Source organism: Caenorhabditis remanei, chromosome IV (assembly GCF_010183535.1).
Source record: "Caenorhabditis remanei strain PX506 chromosome IV, whole genome shotgun sequence".
NCBI lineage: Eukaryota > Metazoa > Nematoda > Chromadorea > Rhabditida > Rhabditidae > Caenorhabditis > Caenorhabditis remanei.
This window is the reverse complement of record NC_071331.1, coordinates 24,174,873-24,196,536: the sequence shown is the minus strand read 5'-3', so window position 1 is coordinate 24,196,536 and position 21,664 is coordinate 24,174,873. Positions and strand designations below refer to the sequence as shown.

At 36.9% G+C, this 21,664-nt stretch overlaps 5 protein-coding genes across 5 annotated transcripts; 3 read left to right on the top strand and 2 right to left on the bottom strand.

Annotated features, from left to right (window-relative positions):
• Positions 1-1,707: 1,707 nt before the first annotated feature.
• On the bottom strand, positions 1,708-6,492 carry GCK72_016048 (uncharacterized protein; the record flags this gene model as incomplete). Its single annotated transcript, XM_053731288.1, has 8 exons — positions 1,708-2,013; positions 2,699-3,061; positions 3,117-3,219; positions 3,276-3,584; positions 3,690-3,749; positions 3,849-6,123; positions 6,229-6,301; positions 6,346-6,492. 8 exons carry the CDS (start codon positions 6,490-6,492, stop codon positions 1,708-1,710), a joined length of 3,636 nt encoding a protein of 1,211 aa, XP_053586060.1.
• Positions 6,493-8,510: 2,018 nt separating this feature from the next.
• On the top strand, positions 8,511-12,654 carry GCK72_016047 (uncharacterized protein; the record flags this gene model as incomplete). The annotated part of the gene is made up of 5 exons (XM_053731287.1): positions 8,511-8,653; positions 8,725-8,795; positions 9,266-9,668; positions 10,589-10,889; positions 12,259-12,654. 5 exons carry the CDS (start codon positions 8,511-8,513, stop codon positions 12,652-12,654), a joined length of 1,314 nt encoding a protein of 437 aa, XP_053586059.1.
• A 1,160-nt stretch (positions 12,655-13,814) lies between these two features.
• GCK72_016046 (uncharacterized protein) lies at positions 13,815-15,367 on the top strand (the record flags this gene model as incomplete). Its single annotated transcript, XM_003093546.2, has 2 exons — positions 13,815-13,891; positions 15,076-15,367. The coding sequence occupies 2 exons, from the start codon at positions 13,815-13,817 to the stop codon at positions 15,365-15,367; spliced, it is 369 nt and encodes a 122-aa protein (XP_003093594.1).
• A 774-nt stretch (positions 15,368-16,141) lies between these two features.
• GCK72_016045 (uncharacterized protein) lies at positions 16,142-17,172 on the bottom strand (the record flags this gene model as incomplete). Its single annotated transcript, XM_003093550.2, has 3 exons — positions 16,142-16,276; positions 16,335-16,437; positions 17,048-17,172. 3 exons carry the CDS (start codon positions 17,170-17,172, stop codon positions 16,142-16,144), a joined length of 363 nt encoding a protein of 120 aa, XP_003093598.2.
• Positions 17,122-18,887, top strand: GCK72_016044 (uncharacterized protein; the record flags this gene model as incomplete). The annotated part of the gene is made up of 3 exons (XM_053731286.1): positions 17,122-17,178; positions 18,402-18,489; positions 18,790-18,887. 3 exons carry the CDS (start codon positions 17,122-17,124, stop codon positions 18,885-18,887), a joined length of 243 nt encoding a protein of 80 aa, XP_053586058.1.
• Between the last annotated feature and the right edge of the window lie 2,777 nt (positions 18,888-21,664).

The following is a 21,664-nucleotide window of genomic DNA, read 5'->3' as shown; positions in this document are numbered from 1 at the left end:
CATCAAACCGCTGAAATCCTCGCAAAAAAATCGAAAAAATTGGTAAAACAGAGAAAAATCGGGACGGAAATCGTGTCGGCGAGTTGTCTTCAACAGAGAAACTCCACGGATTGCGGACTCTACGTGGCGAATTTTTTGAGTGTTTTGGTGGAGAAACGGGATATCAAATCGGTCGAATCGATGGAGAAAATCGAGAAAACGAGGAGTTTTTGGAGAGATTTGATATTGAATTTTGAATAAATTAATGGAAATAAATAATTTTTGCATTTTTACTCAATTTTTCATCATTTTTTCGATTTATTTGGGTCTCAAAACCCATTTTTACTGAATTTTTCATCATATTTCAGCGAAAAAACCTCACAAAATTATCTGAAAATCGCTGAAATTACTCCCAATCAAACTTGCGCGTCGGATCTGGTACATTGTACGCAGTGACGGTGTCACTGCGTACAATGCCCACGATTTGACGAGCAAGTTGGTTTGGGTCGTTTTTAGACGGTTTTTGAGGGAAAAATGTGATATTTTGAGAGTTTAAACTGTAAAATGAAGGAAAATTAATAATATTGAATGGAAGAATACGAAAAACCGGTCGAATATACGAGTTTACCAGAAAAATTTCAGATTTCCCGTCAAAAAAGTTTCTTGGATGAAAAATACGATTTTTGGAGTGAAAAATCTATTTTTTGAACGGGAAATCTATTTGCCAGCTCCAAAATTTAATTTTCAATGGAAAAATATTCAAGTTTAACCAAAAGTTGATAAAAATGCTGAAAACCCACTTTTTATCGTTCGAAAACACATTTTTAGTCCAAAAACCGCCGTTTTTCCCACAAAACCGGTTTGTTTTTCATTCAAAAACCCTATTTCCTTGTTAAAATACAATTTTTTCTATTTCAAACCTCAATTTTCTTCTATTTCCTTATTTCCAGATGCTCACTCCGGTCTTCTGGATCATTCATGTTCGTTTTCACATTTCCACCCAATTTTTGAGGTAAATCATCGATTTTCAAATCATTTTTAGCGTAAAATTGAGAGAAATCGATTTTTTCAGGTTACAAAGTAGTGAAGGATTCAGAAGGCAACGAATTCCTCGTCGATCAGGAGATTCCGAGTGCTGAAACGCCGAAAAGTGATACTGAAATCAAGAAATTCGGTTATGGATTCGGATGGACAAAGATTGGAATCATCGAGAGATTACGAGGAGAAATTGGGAATCTAGTGGATATTCAGAATCCAGAAGACGTCGAAATTCAGATGAGATTAGAGGAAATGACGAAGAGAGATTGGGAGGCGTTTGATGAGGGCAGATATTTGTGAGTTTGAATAGCACGAGAAGTGCGTCAAGGAGGCACGGAAAATGCGCACAAACACTGTAATTGCGCCAAGGCACGGAAAATGCGCAAACCTCCAAAAAAATGCGCAGAAACACGAAAATACACTGGAAATCGCTAAAAATGGAAAATTTTTCCATAAAAAAATTCAAATTTTTTCCATTTTCCGTGATTCTAACCTCCAAAATCTGTAATTTTTCGCTAGAAAACCCAAATTCAAATTCACAATTCATTCATTCATAGCATTTCAAATCCAAATCCAGTTCTCATTAAAAATCAAAAAGTTCTCTCTTTTAATCCATTTCACACACACATAAACTTAATTCGAGTAGTCAAATTCCATTTCATCGAGTAATAAATTCCAAGTTGAGATCCATTAAATCTGAGCATCTCTCGGAACTCCTACACGTTTTTGGATCATATCATTGAAGATTCCCTTGATGTCGTTGTATCCGAATAAATCCACCTCATTATTAACTGACAGCATATAAACGGCTCCAACATGTATCCATCCGATTTGTCTCACATTTTGAACCGAATGATGTCTTTTCTCGGCTAATCGTTTGAATGACTCTTCAAAAGTCATCGACTCGTCAATTTCCATCCATCTTGAGACGTAGTCGATTCCTGTGAACATCATTGCGGGTCCGATTCCATTCGAGCAGTGAACCAAGACGGGCGCCTGAAGTTTGTAAATGAATTGTTATTTTTTAATATTCGGACACACAGATGGACATGAAAATCGTTAAATTTAGCGATTTTTGACCGAATTTCGTAATTTTCGGACATCCGGACATTCGGACACACAGATGGACATAAAAATTGTTTAATTTGGCCGTTTTTGTCCGAATTTTCTCAATTTTGGACATTCGGACATTCGGACACACAGATGGACATGAAAATCATTAAATTTGGCGATTTTTGACCCAAATTTCCCAATTTTTGGACATCTGGACACGTGGAAACACAGATAGACATGAAAATTGTAAAATTTGGCTGTTTTTGACCGAATTTCGGAATTTCTGGGCATCTGGACATTCGGACACACAGATGGACATTAAAATTGTAAAATTTGGTTGTTTTTGACCGAATTTTCACAATTTTTGGACATCTGGACACTCAGACACACAGATGGACATTAAAATTGTAAAATTTGGTTGTTTTTGACCGAATTTTCACAATTTTGGACATCTGGACATTCGGACGCACAGATAGACACGAAAATTGTGAAATTCGGCTGTATTAGACCGAATTTCCACAATTTTTGGATATCCGGACATTTGGACACACAGATGCACACGAAAATTGAATTGGCTAATAATTTTAGCCGTTTTCCCCTGAATCCCCAGTTGAAAACCTCAACTCACTTGACTTCCGCCAATTTCTTTATGAATCATGGCCATCATTTCAAAACTACACGATGGAATGCCAAATTTATCCCAATTCAATATGTGATAATGTGTAACCGTTTTTGAGATGTTTTTGTTTCTCTTGTCGACGATTCTGATGGTTCTGACAAGAACTTCTTCCGAGTTCTGGACTAGATAACGGATACTTTCGGTATACACTTTATACCCAGAAACTTCGATCGAACCGAGATAGAGACTGAAGTACGGGGCGCAAGCTACCATATTCTCGCACATTACAACGAAATCCGTTTGATCTTCAATAATCAGACGAAGGAAGTCCCCTGTTGTGTCATCATTGGTGTCTGTTGCACTCATCGGACTCTGAAATTTCCAGAAAAATGAAAAAGTTTTCGAATTTCCTGAAATTCCATCCTACCTGAGTCACATTAAAAATCGTTCCCTTTCTTGTTCTGAAGCGATTTCCATGCACTCGGACCGTTTGTATAGCATTCGTCGGATTCAGATGGATATTTATATCTCTGAAATGGAATATTGCTTTATCTCTCTGTCGGAAACCTGAAATTCCTCCACTTACCTATACTTTCTAGGTGAAAGGCGCATATATGGTGCAGCACGATCTTCAGAAGTATTCGAATTAGAAACGCAGTCCATCTGTCGTTTCCAAGTGGCGTAAAGAGCAGCGTGTCTTCCGAACGTTTGACTATGAGCTACCACGTGCAATATGTTCGGATCTAGAGGCTCTTTCTCATCGTTCTTGTCCATATCCAGGCATTCACATGGAACTACAGTAGTCTTGAAACAAAACCATTGTTTTTTCCAACAAATGAAAACTCCGGAAGCGATCAAGGCGATCACAGCAATCACACAACCCACGATAATCCATCTGAAAATTTGGAACAATGAAATGAGCTGGTTTGATAGCTGGAAATTCGAAGAAAATTCGAATTTTCGCTGCTATTCCGAAACTGAAGATAAGAAAATCGCTTACACATTATCACTTTTCGAGTCTTCTGACTTTTGAGTCGGCTGACCAGGATCCTTCTGTGTTCTGAAAGAAATCAAAAGTTATAGAATGAACTAGCCTTGTCGAAAATAGCCAAGTCCGGCCCGTCGACAAGTCTCGAGAATAAAAAGATAGATTTCTCACCTTGAGGCTAGAACAGTCGGTTGTTTCGGACTCAGAAGATTGGTGAGGAAGTTCTGGAGATCACTGAATACAGATGGAGCACTCTGGAATTGAGCAATGTGACTTGCAAATTCAAGATCCAGATCGGCGAGTTGATCCAACGTCTTCTTACTCTCCTCAATGTTTTTCTTCACTGTTGGATCTATTTTGAGAGCTCCGTCGTTGAGAAGAGCATCGAGAGCTTTCGACTTCTCCTTTGCTTTGATATCGACTGAAGTCAATGAAGCCAAGGCGGTCAGTGGAGTTCCGTAAGCACCGATTGTCGTCAGATTGGAGACGTTGAGATTCTTTTCGAAGGAATCAATCTGGCCAAGTGTCTTATCCAATTCAGCCATATCCTTGTCGTGGTTTCCCCAGAGTCCCTTTATGGTCTTCTCGTATTCCAAGATTGGAATATTCTTGATCCAATCCTGAACATAAGTATCGATGGTCTTGAGCTGTTCAACTTGCGCCTTCAAATCTCCCAACACAAATGCACTACGTAGAGAATTGACAGACTGTCCGATGACTTTGGATTTGGTCAAAGAATCCGGAAGTTTGTTGACATTTGTCGTCGCTTCAGTCACATCCTTATTCATTGTATCACGAATGGAGCCAACACCTGATAGTTCACCAGCAACTTCAGAAAGTGTTGTTGCAGCCGACTGAACTTTGGCCAACTTCTCCGTATCCACTTTTCTCACTTTTCTCATCGTTTGAATAGTCTGAGTAATCATGGCTGATTTATCTTTTAGCTTTTGGAGACATGAGTGAAAGGTCATCTCGTCCACAAGAAAAAATATATTCCGTTTGTCTTTACTGTTCGCGATTGCATTAGCTGCTTCCTTCAATTCATTGGTAGGTATGTCATCGAACATCTTTTTTAACGTATTCAGAGTGTTTGTGATTTTATTTAGACTACCAGTCGATTTCGACTTTTCAATAACTGCATTGACCTCCGGAATAGAAGTTTTTATATCATGATAATTCGTGAAGGTCAGTGATTCCATGAAGGCATTGAATTCATTCTTTAGCTTATCGCTTTCCACTGGGTTCAGTTTTGCAACAGATGCAAGGTTGTTGGCTTGCACAACGAGATCTTCCACTTTCTTGAAGTAATGATCGGTGGGATTTTTTGCATAATCATACCGACAATTAAGTATTTCAGAATTTAGTTTTACAAGTTTTCCTGCGGAATCAGAATTCAGACCAGAGATTTCAGTATGAAGTTGACTCCAACTTTCCATGGCGTCAATGACTGAGACTGAACAAATTGAAACCAATTTTTCTTCCAGTGGTGCAAGTTGTCTGTTAACGGCGAATAGCGGCTGTAAACCATTATCTAGGTTATACATACTTGATCCCTCAGTGTTCGTAATCTTCCCAATCCATAGATTCTGAACATCTTTCTTCATCAAACTTCCCATATCAGCAAAACCATTAGGGAAACCATGGGTAAAATATGTCTTGCCCGATACTGAATTTGAGATTCTAGTTGCCACCTTCTGGAGAGTTGAAGTATATTCGAAGGAAGATTTTGCATCTACAATAGCATCGATAAATTGCTGCAGATTAGCTCTCGTAGCATTCATTATTTCGATGTCGCGATCAAGTGGAAGGTTGAGTCGAGTCTTTGTTAGATTAAGAACTGTTTCAACGGGCTCAAAAATAGTCGGGGCATCCTTCAGTGACGGATATTGTTTCAACGCAAGAACTGCAGCGTTGAATGTTTCGACTTGGGTTATTGCATCAACAACTGAACTATTAAAATACCCGAATCTTCGATAAGCCAAATCCAGTTCATCAGGATTTGTGAGATATGAATAATTAGAGATCGCTTCCAATTCTTCATACGCTGAATTCAATGAACCTGTGAAGGATGACAACGAAGTGAAATTGAAGTTCTTACTGAACTTTTCAACGTCTCCAAAGAATTTGTCGGCACTAGCGTTCAAAGATTTCACAGTCATCGATTTGGCAATAAGGTCATTCCATGCCAAAGTTTGATCTTCAACAGCAGTCACATCGGTGGTTAGTTTTGACTTGATGTCTTTTAGTTTCTCAGACAGCGAATTGATTCCGTCCTTCTTGAAGTTTGCAAGAGTAGGCACGTCGACAGATCCCAGATTGAGGAGCTCGCCGATCACGTCGTTCACTGGAATCGATCCATTCATCAATCCATGTTGAAGGGCAATACCATTGGTGATGTGGGCAATGATAGAGGCGTGTTCCACGTAGTCGTTGAGAGCGTCGTTGGCTGAAAATGACGAATCTAGTATGAACAAGGCACTTGTTCAGTAAAAAAACGAAATTGAAAAAACCGGCAAAAATAGTTCAGTTAGCTCATCATAATGCCTCCCACTTACCATTTCTGATCGTACGGATGTTTGAATTGCTAAAGTAGTCGGAGTGTTCTGGGAAAGAGGCGGAGTGAACTGAAAAAGAGGGGATTAGATAGAAAATTGAAAGATTCTCAAACCGTTGCGGATGGATGGTTGAGAAGAGTCGGAAGAAGAGCGAGGAGGAGAATCAGGAGAAGAGGCGGATTGGGAGTCTGAAATTTTGAAGGTTTAGTTGCTGTGGCGGTTGGAAAGTCAGGTGCCAATAGCGCTGGAGCCGGAAGCATCGGAACTGCCGTTCTTTCTCTATTTTCCTGAAGTCGGGAAGCGATATTCCTGACATGAAGGGATAGCCTAGACCCAGAAGTATTGGAAGCGAACGTGTTGGCTGGGGGATGTTCCCGATTCTGATGATGGCAAGAGAACGTCGAGAATCTATTCTATTGCCTAGTTTTAGACATTCAGAGGAAATGTGTAGTTTCAACGGTTAAAAGTTTTAACTTAAAACTTTCCATGAACCGTGCGCTTGGAGCTATGAGCTCTTTGGGCCGGGACTGTTACATTCTTGTTCTCCCGGCTGAAGCAAGTATCCTGATTTAGCGGATGCTTGCCTCAAAATATGTGCTCCGTCTCCTGCTCCCGGATATCGTTGACGCCAGAAGCCGATTTTTCCAGAATCTCTTTAAAACTGGCTCCTCCCAGCGCTCCCCCACTACCCTTCCAAACTACCTGAAGAGGTCCTTGGATTGGCGAAGTAGTTCGGGTAGTCCCGATGATTTTCAGCCTCATAAGAGCGTCGGTTGTTTGTTGCGAAAATCGCTGAAAGAGAGAGAAATCCTGTTTTGCTCTAAATCTTGTGGTTAAAACTGACCAATCACGAGCGAATTGAACAATAGTAATCTCCTCGATATAATCATTTGGAATTCATTTCGAAGAGATCGCAATTCGATACTGATTGGATTTCGTTTTGATAATTGATTTTTGATATTTTTTGGAAAAGTAGTGTGGGGGACGGAGGTCATCAAGTTTATATTTTAGTTTTAAGGACGTGAAGTTTTCTGATGTATTTTTAAAATTTCTGTTACATTTTGCTTTTTTTTTAAAGTTTTCCTGTCTGTCCGGATGTCCGATTGTCATTCCCGACCCGTAAAACCAACTTTTTTTTCAAATTTTCTCTCGAAAATCCCATTTTTGACATCAAAATATTCCAATTTTCATAAATTTTCCAATAAAAATCTCATATTTTTCATTTCCAGATCGCCTCCATAACAAACAACAACACGGACGTCATTCTGCCGAACGGCGGTTCCCACTGGGTTCTGTTCCTCTTCGACATCCGACAACTGGAGGGATTTGATATTGAATTTTGAATAAATTAATGTAAATAAATTATGTTTTGCATTTTCACTCGATTTCTGAATTGTTTGGGTATAAAACCCCATTATTACCTACTTTTTCCAGCTATTTTATCATATTTACCAAAAAATCGCTGAAATTTCTTTAATTTATGACCCAATTGAACTTGCCCGTCGGGTCTAGTGCTTTGTACGTAGTGACGGTGTCACTGCGTACAATGCGCACGATTTGACGAGCAAGTTGATTTTCAGCCATCTCAGAGATGGAAATTGTGGTTTTAGAGCTAAAACTTAGGTTTTTGATAAGAAAATCCGGAAAGTTTTAGAAAATTCGGTTTAGAAAACTGAAAATTACAGTTTTCATAATTATTCTCTCAGGTTTTTACCCCAAAAAGTTTATAATTTCAAAACAGTTTAAATTTCAGATATATTAGGGGAAAATGTGGTTTTTCAAAGTTTTTAACCGAAAAATCATGAAAAAACCATATCTTATGAAAAAAAACCGGTCGAAAACCCAAAAAAACTTGAAGAATTTCAGATTTCCTGTCAGAAAAACTAAATTGAAAGAAAAATACGATTTTGAGAGTGAAAAATCAGTTTTAACGGTTTAAAAAGCTTGGTTTTTACCAGAAAATGTAGTTTTCGAACAAAAAAGTTAGTTTCCCGCTCAAAAATTAAATTTTTTCATCGAATAGTAATCAAATTTGGCGAACAGTTTATAAAAATGCTGAAAATCCAATGTCTACTTAAAAACTGCTAATTCTTTTGTTCAAAAGCACATTTTGAGTCCAAAACCCGCCATTTTTCCCAAAAAACCTGCTTTTTCCACTCGAAAACCTATTTTCTCTCAAAAAATCCAAATTTTCCAATTAAATGTCACTTTTTTCTATTTCAAACCTCAATTTTTCTATTTTTTTTCCATTTTTCCCCATAATTCCCTCAATTTTCAGATGCTCACCCCAGTCTTCTGGATCACTCAAGACGACGATAGTCTTCTCATCAGAATCCGTGCTCCACACGGAAATTTGGCCGAATTGGATTACGATCACGGCGAGTACATGTTCGTTTTCACATGTCCGCCCTATTTTTTGAGGTAAATTATCGATTTTCTTGATTTTTAGGCGGAAAATCGGTAAAAATCGATATTTTTTCATATTTTTCCAGGGTACACTTCAAACAAATGGTCGAGGAGTACGGTAGTGGGAATGGGAAGGTCGAGTGGAATTCTGATGAAGGTAGGCGATGAAAAAGCTCGAAAAGTGACGCAAAACTCGAGAAAAAGCAAAAAATCTCACTTCTTAGCTAAAAATCCGTCAAATTCTGACCTGTTGGTTAAAAATCCATTAAATTCCGACTTTTTTAGCTGAAAAAATCCGTCAAATGTCAATTTTTTGGTTTAAAATCCGTCAAATCCCGACTTTTCTTTAAAATCCGTCAAATTCCGGCTTTTCCGGCTTAAAATCCGTCAAATTCCGACTTTTTTACCTAAAAATCCGAAAAATTGCCATAAAATCACCAAAATAGCTTTAAAAAACTAGAAATGCGCCAACTCACCAAAAACGCGTCAGCAGCCCTCAATCATCAGCAGGCGGTGAAAAACGAGTCAAAATAGCTAGAAACTAGAAATGCGTCAACTCACCAAAAACACGTCAACTCACCAAAAACGCGTCAGCACCCTTTTTCCTTCTAAAATTCAAATTTCCAGGAGAATTCCACATCCGCGTGCCAAAAATCCACAAATCCGAACATTTCACCAATTTGGATATGATCACGGAGCTCCTGAATCCCACCACCGCCACCCAACCACACGGAAGAGCTCTCGTTGAGGAAATAGAAGAGAATTCAGAAGAAGAAGACGTCGAGGATTCAGAAGGCAACGAATTTCTCATCGATCAGGAGATTCCGAGTGTTGAAACGCCGAAAAGTGATACAGAAATCAAGAAATTCGGTTATGGATTCGGATGGACGAAGATTGGAATCATCGAGAGATTACGAGGAGAAATTGGGAATCTAGTGGATATTCAGAATCCAGAAGACGTCGAAATTCAGATGAGATTGGACGAAATGACGAAGACGGATTGGGAGGCATTTGATGAGGGCAGATATTTGTGAGTTTGAAGAGCACGAGAAGTGCGTCAAGGAGGCACGGAAACTGCGCCAAGACACTGAAAAGCTCCAAAAATGCGCACAGACATGAAAATCGCTTGAAATCTTCAATTTAAGTGGAAAAACTCGAAAAAAAAAGAGTTTTCGTCTCAAAAATTGCAGGTTTTAGTCTAATTTTACGATTTTTCAAGTAAAAATCAGTTGAAATTGTGCTCAAACCTCATGTTTTGATAGATTTTTCCCCAGTTTACGCTATTTTATGTCGAAAAACTTGAAAAATTGAACTTTTATTCAAAAAACTCCAAGAATCGTGGTTTTTAGTCCAATTTTGCTAAATTTTGGCTATTTTTGAGGCTGAAATTGGGCTGAAACTTCTGAAAATCAGTTTTCTGATAGATCATCCCCGATTTTTCATGTTTTCCGCTGTTTTTCTCAATATTTCCAGCTCAAACCCTACTTTTGATATTTTTATTATTTTCAGCCCATTTTTTGCTCAAAATCCTGCAAAAATAGTTGAAATCATAAATTTTTTCATGATTTCCCGGATTTTTTGCACTGTTTACCTCAAAATCCACCCAAAATGACTCATTTGGCTGATTTTCTTCATTTTTCTTCTCGAAAATCGGTTAAAACACAACTAAACATAGTTTTCATCAGAAAAACTGAAAAGACGCCAGCGCTCCAGATTCGCGTCAAGCTCCGGAAATGCGCCAGCATCCAATTATAGTCTAAAAACACTAGAAACACGCCAATACACCGAAAATGCGCACAGCTCCAAAAATGCACAAGAAAAGCGTCAAGGACTGAAACTGTGTCAATGCACCGAAAGGGCGCAAAGACAACTCCTTGACGCATTTCTAGTGCCTGACGCATTTTCGGTTCATTTTTTTCAAAAATTTCCCTCATTTTCTCTCATTTTCAGAGCGGACACCCTGGAACCAGAAGAGGAGCTTCTCTCCCTAGTCTCCGCCCCTTTTTCGATGTCCCAATTTCTGGAAATAACAGAAGAGGATCGAATGAAATTAAAGGATCTCCGAAAGACGAAAATATCAAAAATATGGGCGACGAATGAGGAAATTGGGATATCATTATTGGATATTCTCTATGGATATCTATACGATCAACGAGTTAATCAATGGGAATCAAATTGTGAATCCGGATGGACTGTCGCCAAATTATCATCCAGTTTAAGCTATTTTGTGAAATTTGGAAGTGTTAAAGAGGTGTGTGGACATCCGGATGGACAGACAGATCTACAGACAGATTGATTCTCAAAAATCGGCTATTTCTACTGAAATTTCTTCGAAAATCTCGTGTTTTGTGTGATTTTTGATGAAATTTTTGCAGGAATACCGTTTTTTAAATTAATTTTAGGATTTTTCAGTCAAAATCGACATTTTTGGAGTCGAAAAGTATCAGAAAATGCTATTTTTGGGAGAGAATTCAGTGATCACTGGACATCCTGACCAATAGACATATCTACTGACAGAAAACTCAAAAGTCTGCAATTTCTACTGAAATTTCATAAAAATCTCGTGTTTTAACTGATTTTTTATGCGATTTTTGCAGAAATACCGTTTTTGACTAATTTTCTGTATTTTTCATTCAAAAATCGGCATTTTGAGAGAAAAATTGCCGATTTGACTAAAAATGTTATTTTCACCACTTTTCGGCTCAAACTATGTTAAAAAATTGGATTTCCTGTGTGAAAATTACTAATAAAAAAAAGATGATTTTGAACCGAAAAATGACTTTTTGTTCAATTTTCTACCCTGAAAATCGCTAATTTTGTGTTAAAAATCACTGAAAAACTCGATTAGATCAAAAACTTCATTTTTGACCAAAAAAATGTAGTTTTTCCTCTTCGAAAATGTGATTTTCAGCACTTTTCTGGCCTAAAAATGGCTGAAAAACTGAATTTTTGGTTCAAAAATCACTAAATATTCAATTTTCGCCATAAAAATCTTCTAAAACTCAAATTTTTAGTCAAAAATCGACATTTTGGTGATCGAAAAGTATCTAAAAGCGCTATTTATTTTCTAAAAATAATAGTTTTAGCACACTTTTGCTCAGAATAAGTCAAAAATTACTGAAATTTTGGTTTCTCCTGTTTTCAGCTTCTGAAAACTCTGCCAATCACTAATTTTTGGCTTAAAAATGGCTGAAAACTCAATTTTTGTCATAAAAATCCTCCAAAACTTTCAAATTGTTTGCAAAAATCTGTCAACAATTGATTTTTCAGTGTAAAAATAACTGAAAATGATAATTTTGAACCGCAAAATACAGTTTTTCTCTAGTTTTCATCTTTAAAATGTCTGAAAATTACGAAATTCGGCTTAAAAATGTCAAAAAAAAACTTTTTTGACCAAAAAACATAGTTTTTTTCTTCAAAAACGGGGTTTTAACACATTTTTATATTGAAAATCACTGAAAAACTGAATTTTAAGGTCAAAAAACTACTTTTTGGGCGGAAAATGTAGTTTTTCTGCTCAAAAATGTCATTTTCAACACTTTTTTGGCTTAAAAATAGCTGAAAACTCAATTTTTGCCATAAAAATCCTCCAAAAACTTTCAAATCTTCTCAATTTTCAGTGTGTAATCTCTTCGATCCGCCGTTCCCTCTGCTATCCACTCTACCGTAATCTCCGTCTCTCCTTCCGTATTCTTGAAGATCTCCTTCAAATTCTAAGCTCCGCCCACCCGACTACAGTAATCCTTCATATTCTGTGTGATATCCATCGAATTTTCATCGATTCTGGAGATTTTCGATATATTCTCAATGATTTATTCATTACGGATTACATCTTCTGGATTCAGACGGAAGATTCTGAAGACGTCGTCAGAGGGATTCAGAAGGAATTAGAAGACGTCGTTGCGGGGATTCAGAAGGCCGACGTCGGATGGGATTTGGAGATTTTGGAGACTGAGGCGAAGATGCAGGCGACAATGTTGGATAGCGATGATGATGAAATGCCCCAGAATAATTGATAATTTTTTCGTTGATTTTATGTTATTTTATGTCAAAAAATTGAAAATTTCATTGAAAAATCCAAAAAAAATCGCTCAAAACCTATTTTTCAGTCAAAAACCAGCTAAAATTGTTGATATTTTGTTATTTTATGCTGGAAAACTCGAAAAATCGCCATTTTTAATTCAATTTTGATGAAAATCCTCTATTTTCGAGCTTAAAATTGTGCTGAAATTGCGCTTTTTGTGTTAATTTCGTGTTATTTTATGCCCAAAAACCCCAAAAAATCGTAGTTTTAGTCCAATTTTGCTATTTTTCAGTCAAAAACCGGCAAAAATTGGGTGTTTTTGTGTTCATTTTATTTTTGTTATGCTGGAAAATTTGAAAAATTGAGTTTTATGACTCAAAAATCTATCAAAAATCGTAGTTTTTAGTCCAGTTTTATCATTTTTCTGTCAAAAACCGGCTAAAATAGTGCTTTTCCTGTTAATTTTATGTTATTTATTGTCGAAAAACTTGAAAATCTATCAAAAATCGTAGTTTTTAGTCCAATTTCGCTATAAAATCGACGAAAATCTATCAAAATTGTGCTAAAACACCAGAAAATCAGGTCTCTGATCGATTTTTCCCCAATTTACGTTATTTTATGTCGAAAAACTCGAAAAATTAGTGTTTTTTTCTCAAAATCGTAGTTTTTAATCCAATTTTGCTGAATTTTCGCCATTTTTGAGCCAAAAAATTGTGCTGAAACCATTGAAAATCAGGTTTTTGATAGATTTTCCCCAATTTTTTCATGTTTTCCGCTGATTTCTTTAATTTTTTCCAGCTCAAAACTTGATTTTGATATTTTTCCCCAATTTTTCATATTTCTCCCTGATTTTTTGCACTTTTTCCATCAAAATCCACCCCAAAATGACTGATTTTCTTCATTTTTTTGTCCATTTTCCCCCATTTTTCATTCAAAAATTGCCTATTTTCCTGTTGAATTCTCGATGTTTGTTGTTTTTGTTGTTACCATTTTTTGTTCCACCTTTTTTCAAAAATTTTTATTCACAAATTCAATTTTTTCTGCTTTTTTTAACCTGAAATTCTGAAATTCCATGGGTTCCAAGCCAAATTATCCATTTTTCTCTCCTTTTTTTTTGAGATTTTTCGATTCAAATTACCTTAATTACCACAGATGTCAAAACATCTCTACAAACAATACGTCCGAATCGCCGGAAAATGGCCGAAAGATGCGAATAAGGCACCGGAAAGGTAATTAGGCTTAATTACCTCGAAAAATCGACTGAAATACAGAAAATTACGATCAAAAACACGATTTTAGGGCTGAAAATTAGTTTAAAAATTGCAAATTTCATTTAAAAATAGCAATTTCACAAATTTTAACTCAAAAACTGAAAAATTCGACTGAAATTCCTCGAAAAACTTGAAAAAGTCATATCAAATCGAGCATTTTCCCCTAAAATTCAAATTTCCCGCCCGACAGTTCACTAGGGCGCACTTATCTTTTCGGAAATTCATATTATCAGTGAAAATCGAATTTCGAGCTTAATTTTATCAAGAAACTGTCAGAAATTAAGTTTTGAACAGTTTTTCATTCAACAACGAATCGAAAATATAGATTTCGACGATTTTTAATCCATCTTTATGGATTTCCCACCGGAAGTTCAATGGAGCGCACTTTCTACCATCTAAAAAGTTCAAATTCGCTGTGAAAATCAAATTTTCAGTCATTTTGAACTCAAAAATTCAAATTTCGAGCTCCATTTTAGCCAAAAATCGCTCAAAAACTGAATCACCCAGAAATTCGAATTTTCCGCTCCAAAAGTTCACTAGAGCGCATTTTCTTCCGCGAAAATACAAATTCTCACAGAAAATTCGATTTTTGAGCTCGATTTCCTCCTAAAAGTGTCAAATCGAGTTATTTTCACTAATTCTCTTTAAAAACTGAAATTTCAGCGATTTTTTTTTGCTCATTTTAACCCAAAATTTGCTCGAAAACGGTTTTTTTTTTTTTCTAAATTTCCCCAATTTCGAGCTCAATTTCGTTCAAAAACTGGTAAAAATGAATTTTAAGCCAATTTTTACTCTAAAAATCAAAGTTTTCAACAATTTTTTGTCGAAAATTCGAATTTTCCGCTTCAAAGAGCGCACTTTTTCCCCAGGTATAGAAATTATAGTGATAATTCAAATTTCGAGCAAAAAAATCGAGTTTTGAGCCAATTTTCCACCTCACAGTCCACTAGAGCGCACTTTCCCATTCGAGAATTCAAAATCTCAAAAAATGTTCAAAACCTGGATAAATATGAGTTTTAGGCCAATTTTAAGTTAAAAAGTCGAGTTTTTTAAAACAATTTTCACCCAAAAATTCAAATTTTCCGCTCCAAAAGTTCACTAGAGCGCACTTTCTCCCTTTAAATAATTCTTCATTATTTCAGAGATTTCGCGGTGTTTCTCTCGAAAGAAATCGAGCGTCAATTCCAGCCAAATGGTCCAGCGGCATCCGAATCATCTGGAATATGTGAGAAAAGACTGCAAGCATTGGATCAATTATTGAATAACGAAGTGATGAAGAGACATCCGAATTCATACACTTCTGGAGTATTCGGAATGAGATTATCTGATCTACAGGCGGCCTCTTCTGAAGAGAATCGAAAACAGATGGGACTGAAGCCGAAGGAATCGATATTCAAGAAGATTTATCGGACTGTTGTGCCCGAGAAGAAATAATTTCTCTTTTTCTTATGTTTTTTGTGTCAAATAGTTAATAAATATATCTTTTTCCTTATTTTTTCGTGTAAAAACCATCAAAAATCGTTCAAAATCGTTCAAAATCGTTGAAAATAACCCAATTTTGTGTTTGCGCGTCAAATCCTGTGCATTGTACGTGACGGTGTTATTGCGTACAATGCGTATTATTCGACGAGCAAGATGGTTTTCAGGCTTTTCAGAGACGGAAAATGTGATTTTGGAGCTAAAAATGAGGTTTTTGATGGGAAAAGTAGAAAATTTGAAAATTCGGTGACTAATCGAAGAGAATTTTAGGTAGCTCCGCCTATTTTTGAGATATCCGCCTTTAAATATATGTAGCTGTTACAGCTCCCCCAGCCGATTTTAGCGTCGCAAGCATATTTATTTTTTTTGTATCTCAAAAATGCGCGGAGCTATTGGAAAAATGTTTTAAATTTGAATGATCTTATAAAATTGTGCATTCTGATAACGTGGAAAAGTGTGAGTCTATATATAAGACATTTAATTTTTAGGCTCCGCTCTCAAAACAGAAATCGCCGATCCCACGGATAGGAAAAGTCCAGAATTCATAGAAATATCGGATGTGTAACAGGGTAGTCGCTGGCGCATTCTCAGTGGGTTGACGCCTTTCCGGTGCCATCACGAAGATCCGGCTGTTTGACGCGTTTTCAGTGCATTGGCGCTTTTCCTGTTTTCAATCAGTAAAAGTGTCCCAACAAATGCTTTATTCATCCCAAATTATCAATTATCAATTTACTCAAGCTGAATATTCTTGTTGTGGGTGACGTTGCCTTCAGTTTTGAAATCTTGATACCAAACTTCCTGAACCTTCGACTCCCTCCAGTAGTTGCAGTCGTGAATGATGTAATAGTAGAACTCGTACTCCTTCTAAAACAAACTGGGACGTTTTGAAACTGAAACTCCTGTTTTGAAACCACAAACTTACAGTAGGCCAATCACCAAACGCTCTTGCCTTCACATCGTACTTATATGGGTATACTGTCTGGTCAAGGGTTACTTGTTGGAAGGGGAGGAAGTCCTTAAGAATTCTGAAAATGCAAATGAAGCATCATATCACTATGCAAAAAGGTAGGTCAGCGAGGGACATGATATGCAAAATCGCTCAGAGCCACTCAGACGTAATTTTTCAAAAAATGCCGTACTTGTCAACCGGGCCGACACGTGCCGGCTCGTAACTCGCTTCAAAATGAATATTATGAGCTGAAAAATATACCAAAATGTAGATCTCGGCGAGTTCTATGCCCGTGCCTTACTACGGGTCGGATGTCTATTTGTTAATGTGCCGCCGGCCGGGAAAAAGTACAAAAAACGCAAAAATGGCCAAAAAAGCCATTATAGCCCGGCCCGCGGCATATTAACAAATAGGCATCCGGCCCGTAGTAGGTGTACGGACATAGAACTCGTCGAGACCTACATTTTGGTACATTTTTCAGCTCATAATATTCATTTTGACGTGAGTTACGAGCCGTTTCCGCCCGGTTGACAAGTATGAAAAATGCGATTTAACGGTGTAGATATGGATTTTCAAAGGTTCTAAGCTCATTTTTCAGTTTTATAACGGGTCAGAGATGTATTGAAACCTTTAAGACCGGTTGCCAGGTGACCAGTTCTAAAACGACTCTCTCTCTCCAAACTCACCGATTGTGCTCCCACAACACAAACGATTGAATAGTGGGTGTCTGGATGTGTTTGCAGGTGATTTGTCCAGTGAAATGGATGTAATCAGTCGTCGGATGCATCTTCTTGTATTCCAGGCTCTCCATTTCAGGGTAACCAATGGTGAATTGCACGAAGAGGAAAACCAGAAAAATCGGGAAGAAACGAGACATTTTCCAGAGACGGAGAATGATATGGAATGGAGGGAGCGGACGGGCGTTTTATAGGGGGTACATGATTGAATTAGGACGGTTTCTCAAGGGGTCTTGGGAGAGGGAGAAGAAGATTTTATGATTCCGAAATTTTTGATGGGGTGGGAACAAAGAAGAAAGATCAAAAGGTCGGAATCTCAGAAATCAGATTTTTGGCTCTCAAGATAGTCAGCAAAAAAACTCAAAAACGCGTCAAAGGCAACCTTGTGGCGCAGTTTTGACTTCATTTCTAGCGTCTGGCGCGCCTTTGACGCGTTTTTGGCTAAATTAACCGGATTTTCTTTAGTTTCAAGAAGTGAAAATTGAAAAAGTCTTGAACATTTGAACAGAAATCAATTGATTATCAAATTTTAGCTGATTTTACACAATTTTCAGTGAAAAATTCGCATATTTCGCTCTGAAACTCCTAAAAATTCGGAAACTATGAAAATTCGCTCAAATTTTCAGTTTTAACTTCATTTCAAACAGCTGATGAAACCTTCTGTTCCCGAGGGATGGAAAAGTTGGTTAGATGTTCTGAAACTGGCTGCGAGACGTTTTGAAACCAGAATGTTGGAAATTGAGACCATTCTATTTACTGTTTCAAAAAAAACTCAAAATTTTCCCTAGAATTTGATAACCAGTTTTCCGTCCTAACAAACAAGCTACATTCTCATAGTTTTGTGCCTTAAAGTTACGCTATTACCCACTTTTCAAAGAATTTCAATTTTCAATCCAATTTTCTCTACATTTTTTTTCCCTGAGACCCCCCCCCCCCCGCCCCGGGTTATTGATTCCCACAGGCAAACAAACAGCTGATGTCATAGCCTACTGTAAACATGTCAACTAATTCAAACATCTGTCTTTTTAGGTCTATTGGCTCTTCATCACATACCCCCTATCTCTTTGGGAAATCTGACCTGACCCAGTCATTAGGCCCCGCCCATAACCGTAGGACAGCATTAGGTCACACTTCCCTCATCTCGGCCTACAAGGAGGTCTTTTCTCATTTTCTCAATAATTGTTCACTTTTTGTTTTAATTCAGTCATTCTTTTTATACTTGAATTCATTGCGTGATTGTTCGTCTTATTATCAACTCTCTTACTCAAAATAATTTCAGTAGTTTTAATTGACAATATTCCAGTCAACAACAATCAATCAATTGATCAACAACCATGACGACACAGAGGATCTGGAAAGAAGGAGAGTGTCTTCAAATGTCTTGAACTCAGGTTAGTTATCATCTCAAAATAGATGTAGTCATACTTTTTTAGTTGGAGACTGGGCTAGGATCTTAACTGACAAATTTTTGGGGGATGATTTCAGAATTGGTCTGTTAATCTGAAAGTTTGACTAAAAATCACTTAAGATCGGTTGAGATCGGCTGATATTGCAATATATAGAATTTCCACTCTGAAAAATCTATAGTATGAGTTTAAAACACCAAAAAACGACCAGATTATTCCTGAAATCGGGAGTTGCTAAAAACTTAAAAACTCTCATAACCGATTATAAAATTGATATCTTTCCAGCCCCGACCATCTACACATTGTCGCACTACAATCAATGGATCTACGACCAGATGAACGACACCATAGGGATTGACAACAATATGGGAGGAAGTGGCTAGGAATGATGGACACTCGTGAACACAGGTCAGTTTCTATCAAATTCCTCCTTATTGTACTCTTAGTCACTTGAAGCATACTTGTCAACGGCCCCAAACTGGCCGACACGGGCCGGCCCGTAACTCGCTTCAAACTCAATATTATGAGCTGAAAAATATACCAAAATGTAGATCTCGACGAGTTCTATGTCCGTGACCTACTACGGGCCGGATGGCTATTCGTTCATGTGTCGCGGTCCGGGAAAAAGTGCCAAAAAACGCGAAAATGGCCAAAAAAGCCATTCTAGCCCGGCCCGCGGCATATTAACGAATAGACATCCGGCCAGTAGTAAGTCATGGACATAGAACTCGTCGAAATCTACATTTTGGTATATTTTTCAGATCATAATATTCATTTTGAAGCGAGTTACGAGCCGGCCCGGGTCGGCCCGATTCGGCCCGGTTAACAAGTATGACTTGAAGATTTCAATTTTCTCTAATTCTTGTATTGATTCCATGTCATAGCCTAGTGTAAACATGTCAACTAATTCACACATCTGTATTAGTATATTGTTTGAGTCATCCGCCTTCTTCAGATAAGAACACCTGCCCACCATATCTCCTTGGGAAATCTGACCAGTTATTAGGCTCCGCCCCCTGCACATAACTGCTAGTAGACAAAACTCCTGAACCTTCTCTCTTTATTCTCTCTGTTCCTGTTAGTTGGGATTCTTCTCTTCCGCTTCATTTAGATCTGAAGAACATTCCTAGTTCTTCCCATAGTTTTTTGTCTGTTCCACAACCGGGACGTTTCATAACCATCATCATACATTTTCAGACCTTTTGTCTCAGTTTTCCAAGAAATCATTACCTCCCCCCCCCCTTCCAATTAAAATCCGAATTTGTTTATTTTTACATTTCTCTTCTTTCTATTTCCGGAAAGGGTGTCTAGTAGATGTCGGATGACTAATAAAACCACTTTTTGAAGCGTAGATCATTTTTGATTGCATACGTGTATGTGTAGCAAGTACGTGATTAAATTTTCAAGAAGTAACATAATTAACTTTCCAATCAATCAAATGGAGGTGTCCTTGTTTATTTGATTTATTAAATTTAGAAGTTTGGTAGTGTCTGGAAATTGGGTTTTAATAGAAGTTCTCAATTATTTATTTATTTTTCGAAACGGAATAATTTTAGCAATTTTTCTTTTTTTTTCCCTCTTTTATTTGAAAATTTACGTCATATTCCACTAAAAACCTGAATCCTGATAAATTTCCAGCCTTGAATTCTTAAAAATTCCAAATTTTAGTGATTTGTGGAACTTTTGTAAAATTTAGAGCCCAAGTTGAGAAATTTTAATTTTCTAAGAGAACGGAGAGGTCATTTTTCCTGAAACTAAAAAAAGTTCGCTGTAAAAGAGATGAAAGTTGAGCGGAATACAGTTTTTGAAAAGGTGTTTGGACATATTTCGTGGCAAAAGGTTTGTGGCAAAAATATATTTATTTGCGTTAAATTTCGCTTTTTTGGTTTGAACTTGTAGACTTCAGGCGGAAATTTTAAAATGGCTAAAGTTGGAATGCGGAATTCCGGTGGACAAGGTTTAAAATCAAAAGTTTTTTATTTTTCACTGTTTCAAAATCACGTAATATAGGATTCTTTACAATCACAAATTCGATCAGCTAGCTTTTTTCTTTCACGGCTTTATTTTCCATTTTTGAACAAAAAGTAAGAGGAAAAATGTATTTACTTCCTATTTTATTCATAAAATGTGCAAAGTCATTAAAACTCCACACATTAATATAACGATTTTTCTAAAAGGGGGGGGGGCGGAGCCAAAAAAGCACTGTAAATTTGTGGCTTGATAGTAGAACAACATTAACAAGAATACTTTTTTGGATAAATTTCATAGTTATAATTTGAAACAGATATTCTTCTTGAACACCTGAAAACCTTTGAATGAAAATGTAACGTTTTTTCAGCACATATTAGTAATCAGTGTTTCAAAAAGTAATTTAACAATTTCTAAAACTTTTTGTCACTTTTGCTGATTACTTGATTCGACTTATTTCCACAAATTCGCCAATTTGCAACTCTCCATGCAGTTCCGTTTTATAAAGATACATAACTTGCTTCAAGTTCCTGTTTATCCCATTTCTATACTGTTTTTCTGACGTACCCCTTCCCAACTATACAATTTGTTCCCAACGGTATTTATATAGACAAGGAAGTGAACATTTTCCACTGTTTCTCAGAAAATATATAATTTTGTTCCGTTTTCTTTACAACTAATACACCGTTTTCATTCGAACGCTCTAAAATTTTCTCTTCCAGAGAAAATTGAGCGAAAAATGAATAAATTCAATATTATATTAATGACGCTCTAAGGTTTGGAATCCACGGGGCTCGAAAAGACCTATCGAATTTCCCACTAATTTTTACTGTTTCAACACTTTTTCAATTAAAAATGTGGGGTCCTGAATAGAAGTATTAAGGAATTTTAAAGACTTTTTCCCCAATTCCGTGCGTTTCCGAATTTCGGTCTTTCTAGTCTAACTAGGATTTTAGCATAGTTGTCAAGGCCCGGGCCGGCTTCAAAATATGACCCTTTTTTTCCTAATTTTTTTTTATTTTTTTAAATTTTTTATCGAAAATGTGACCTTTTTTTTACTATTTTTCAGATTCTCTTTTAATTCTGAATCATTGTCGAAAATTAGACTTTTTCGCGAAAAAATTCAAAAAATTCGAAAAATTTGAAAAAATTTGAAAGTTTGACTTTCGCGCCAATTTGTCCGGGCCTTGAC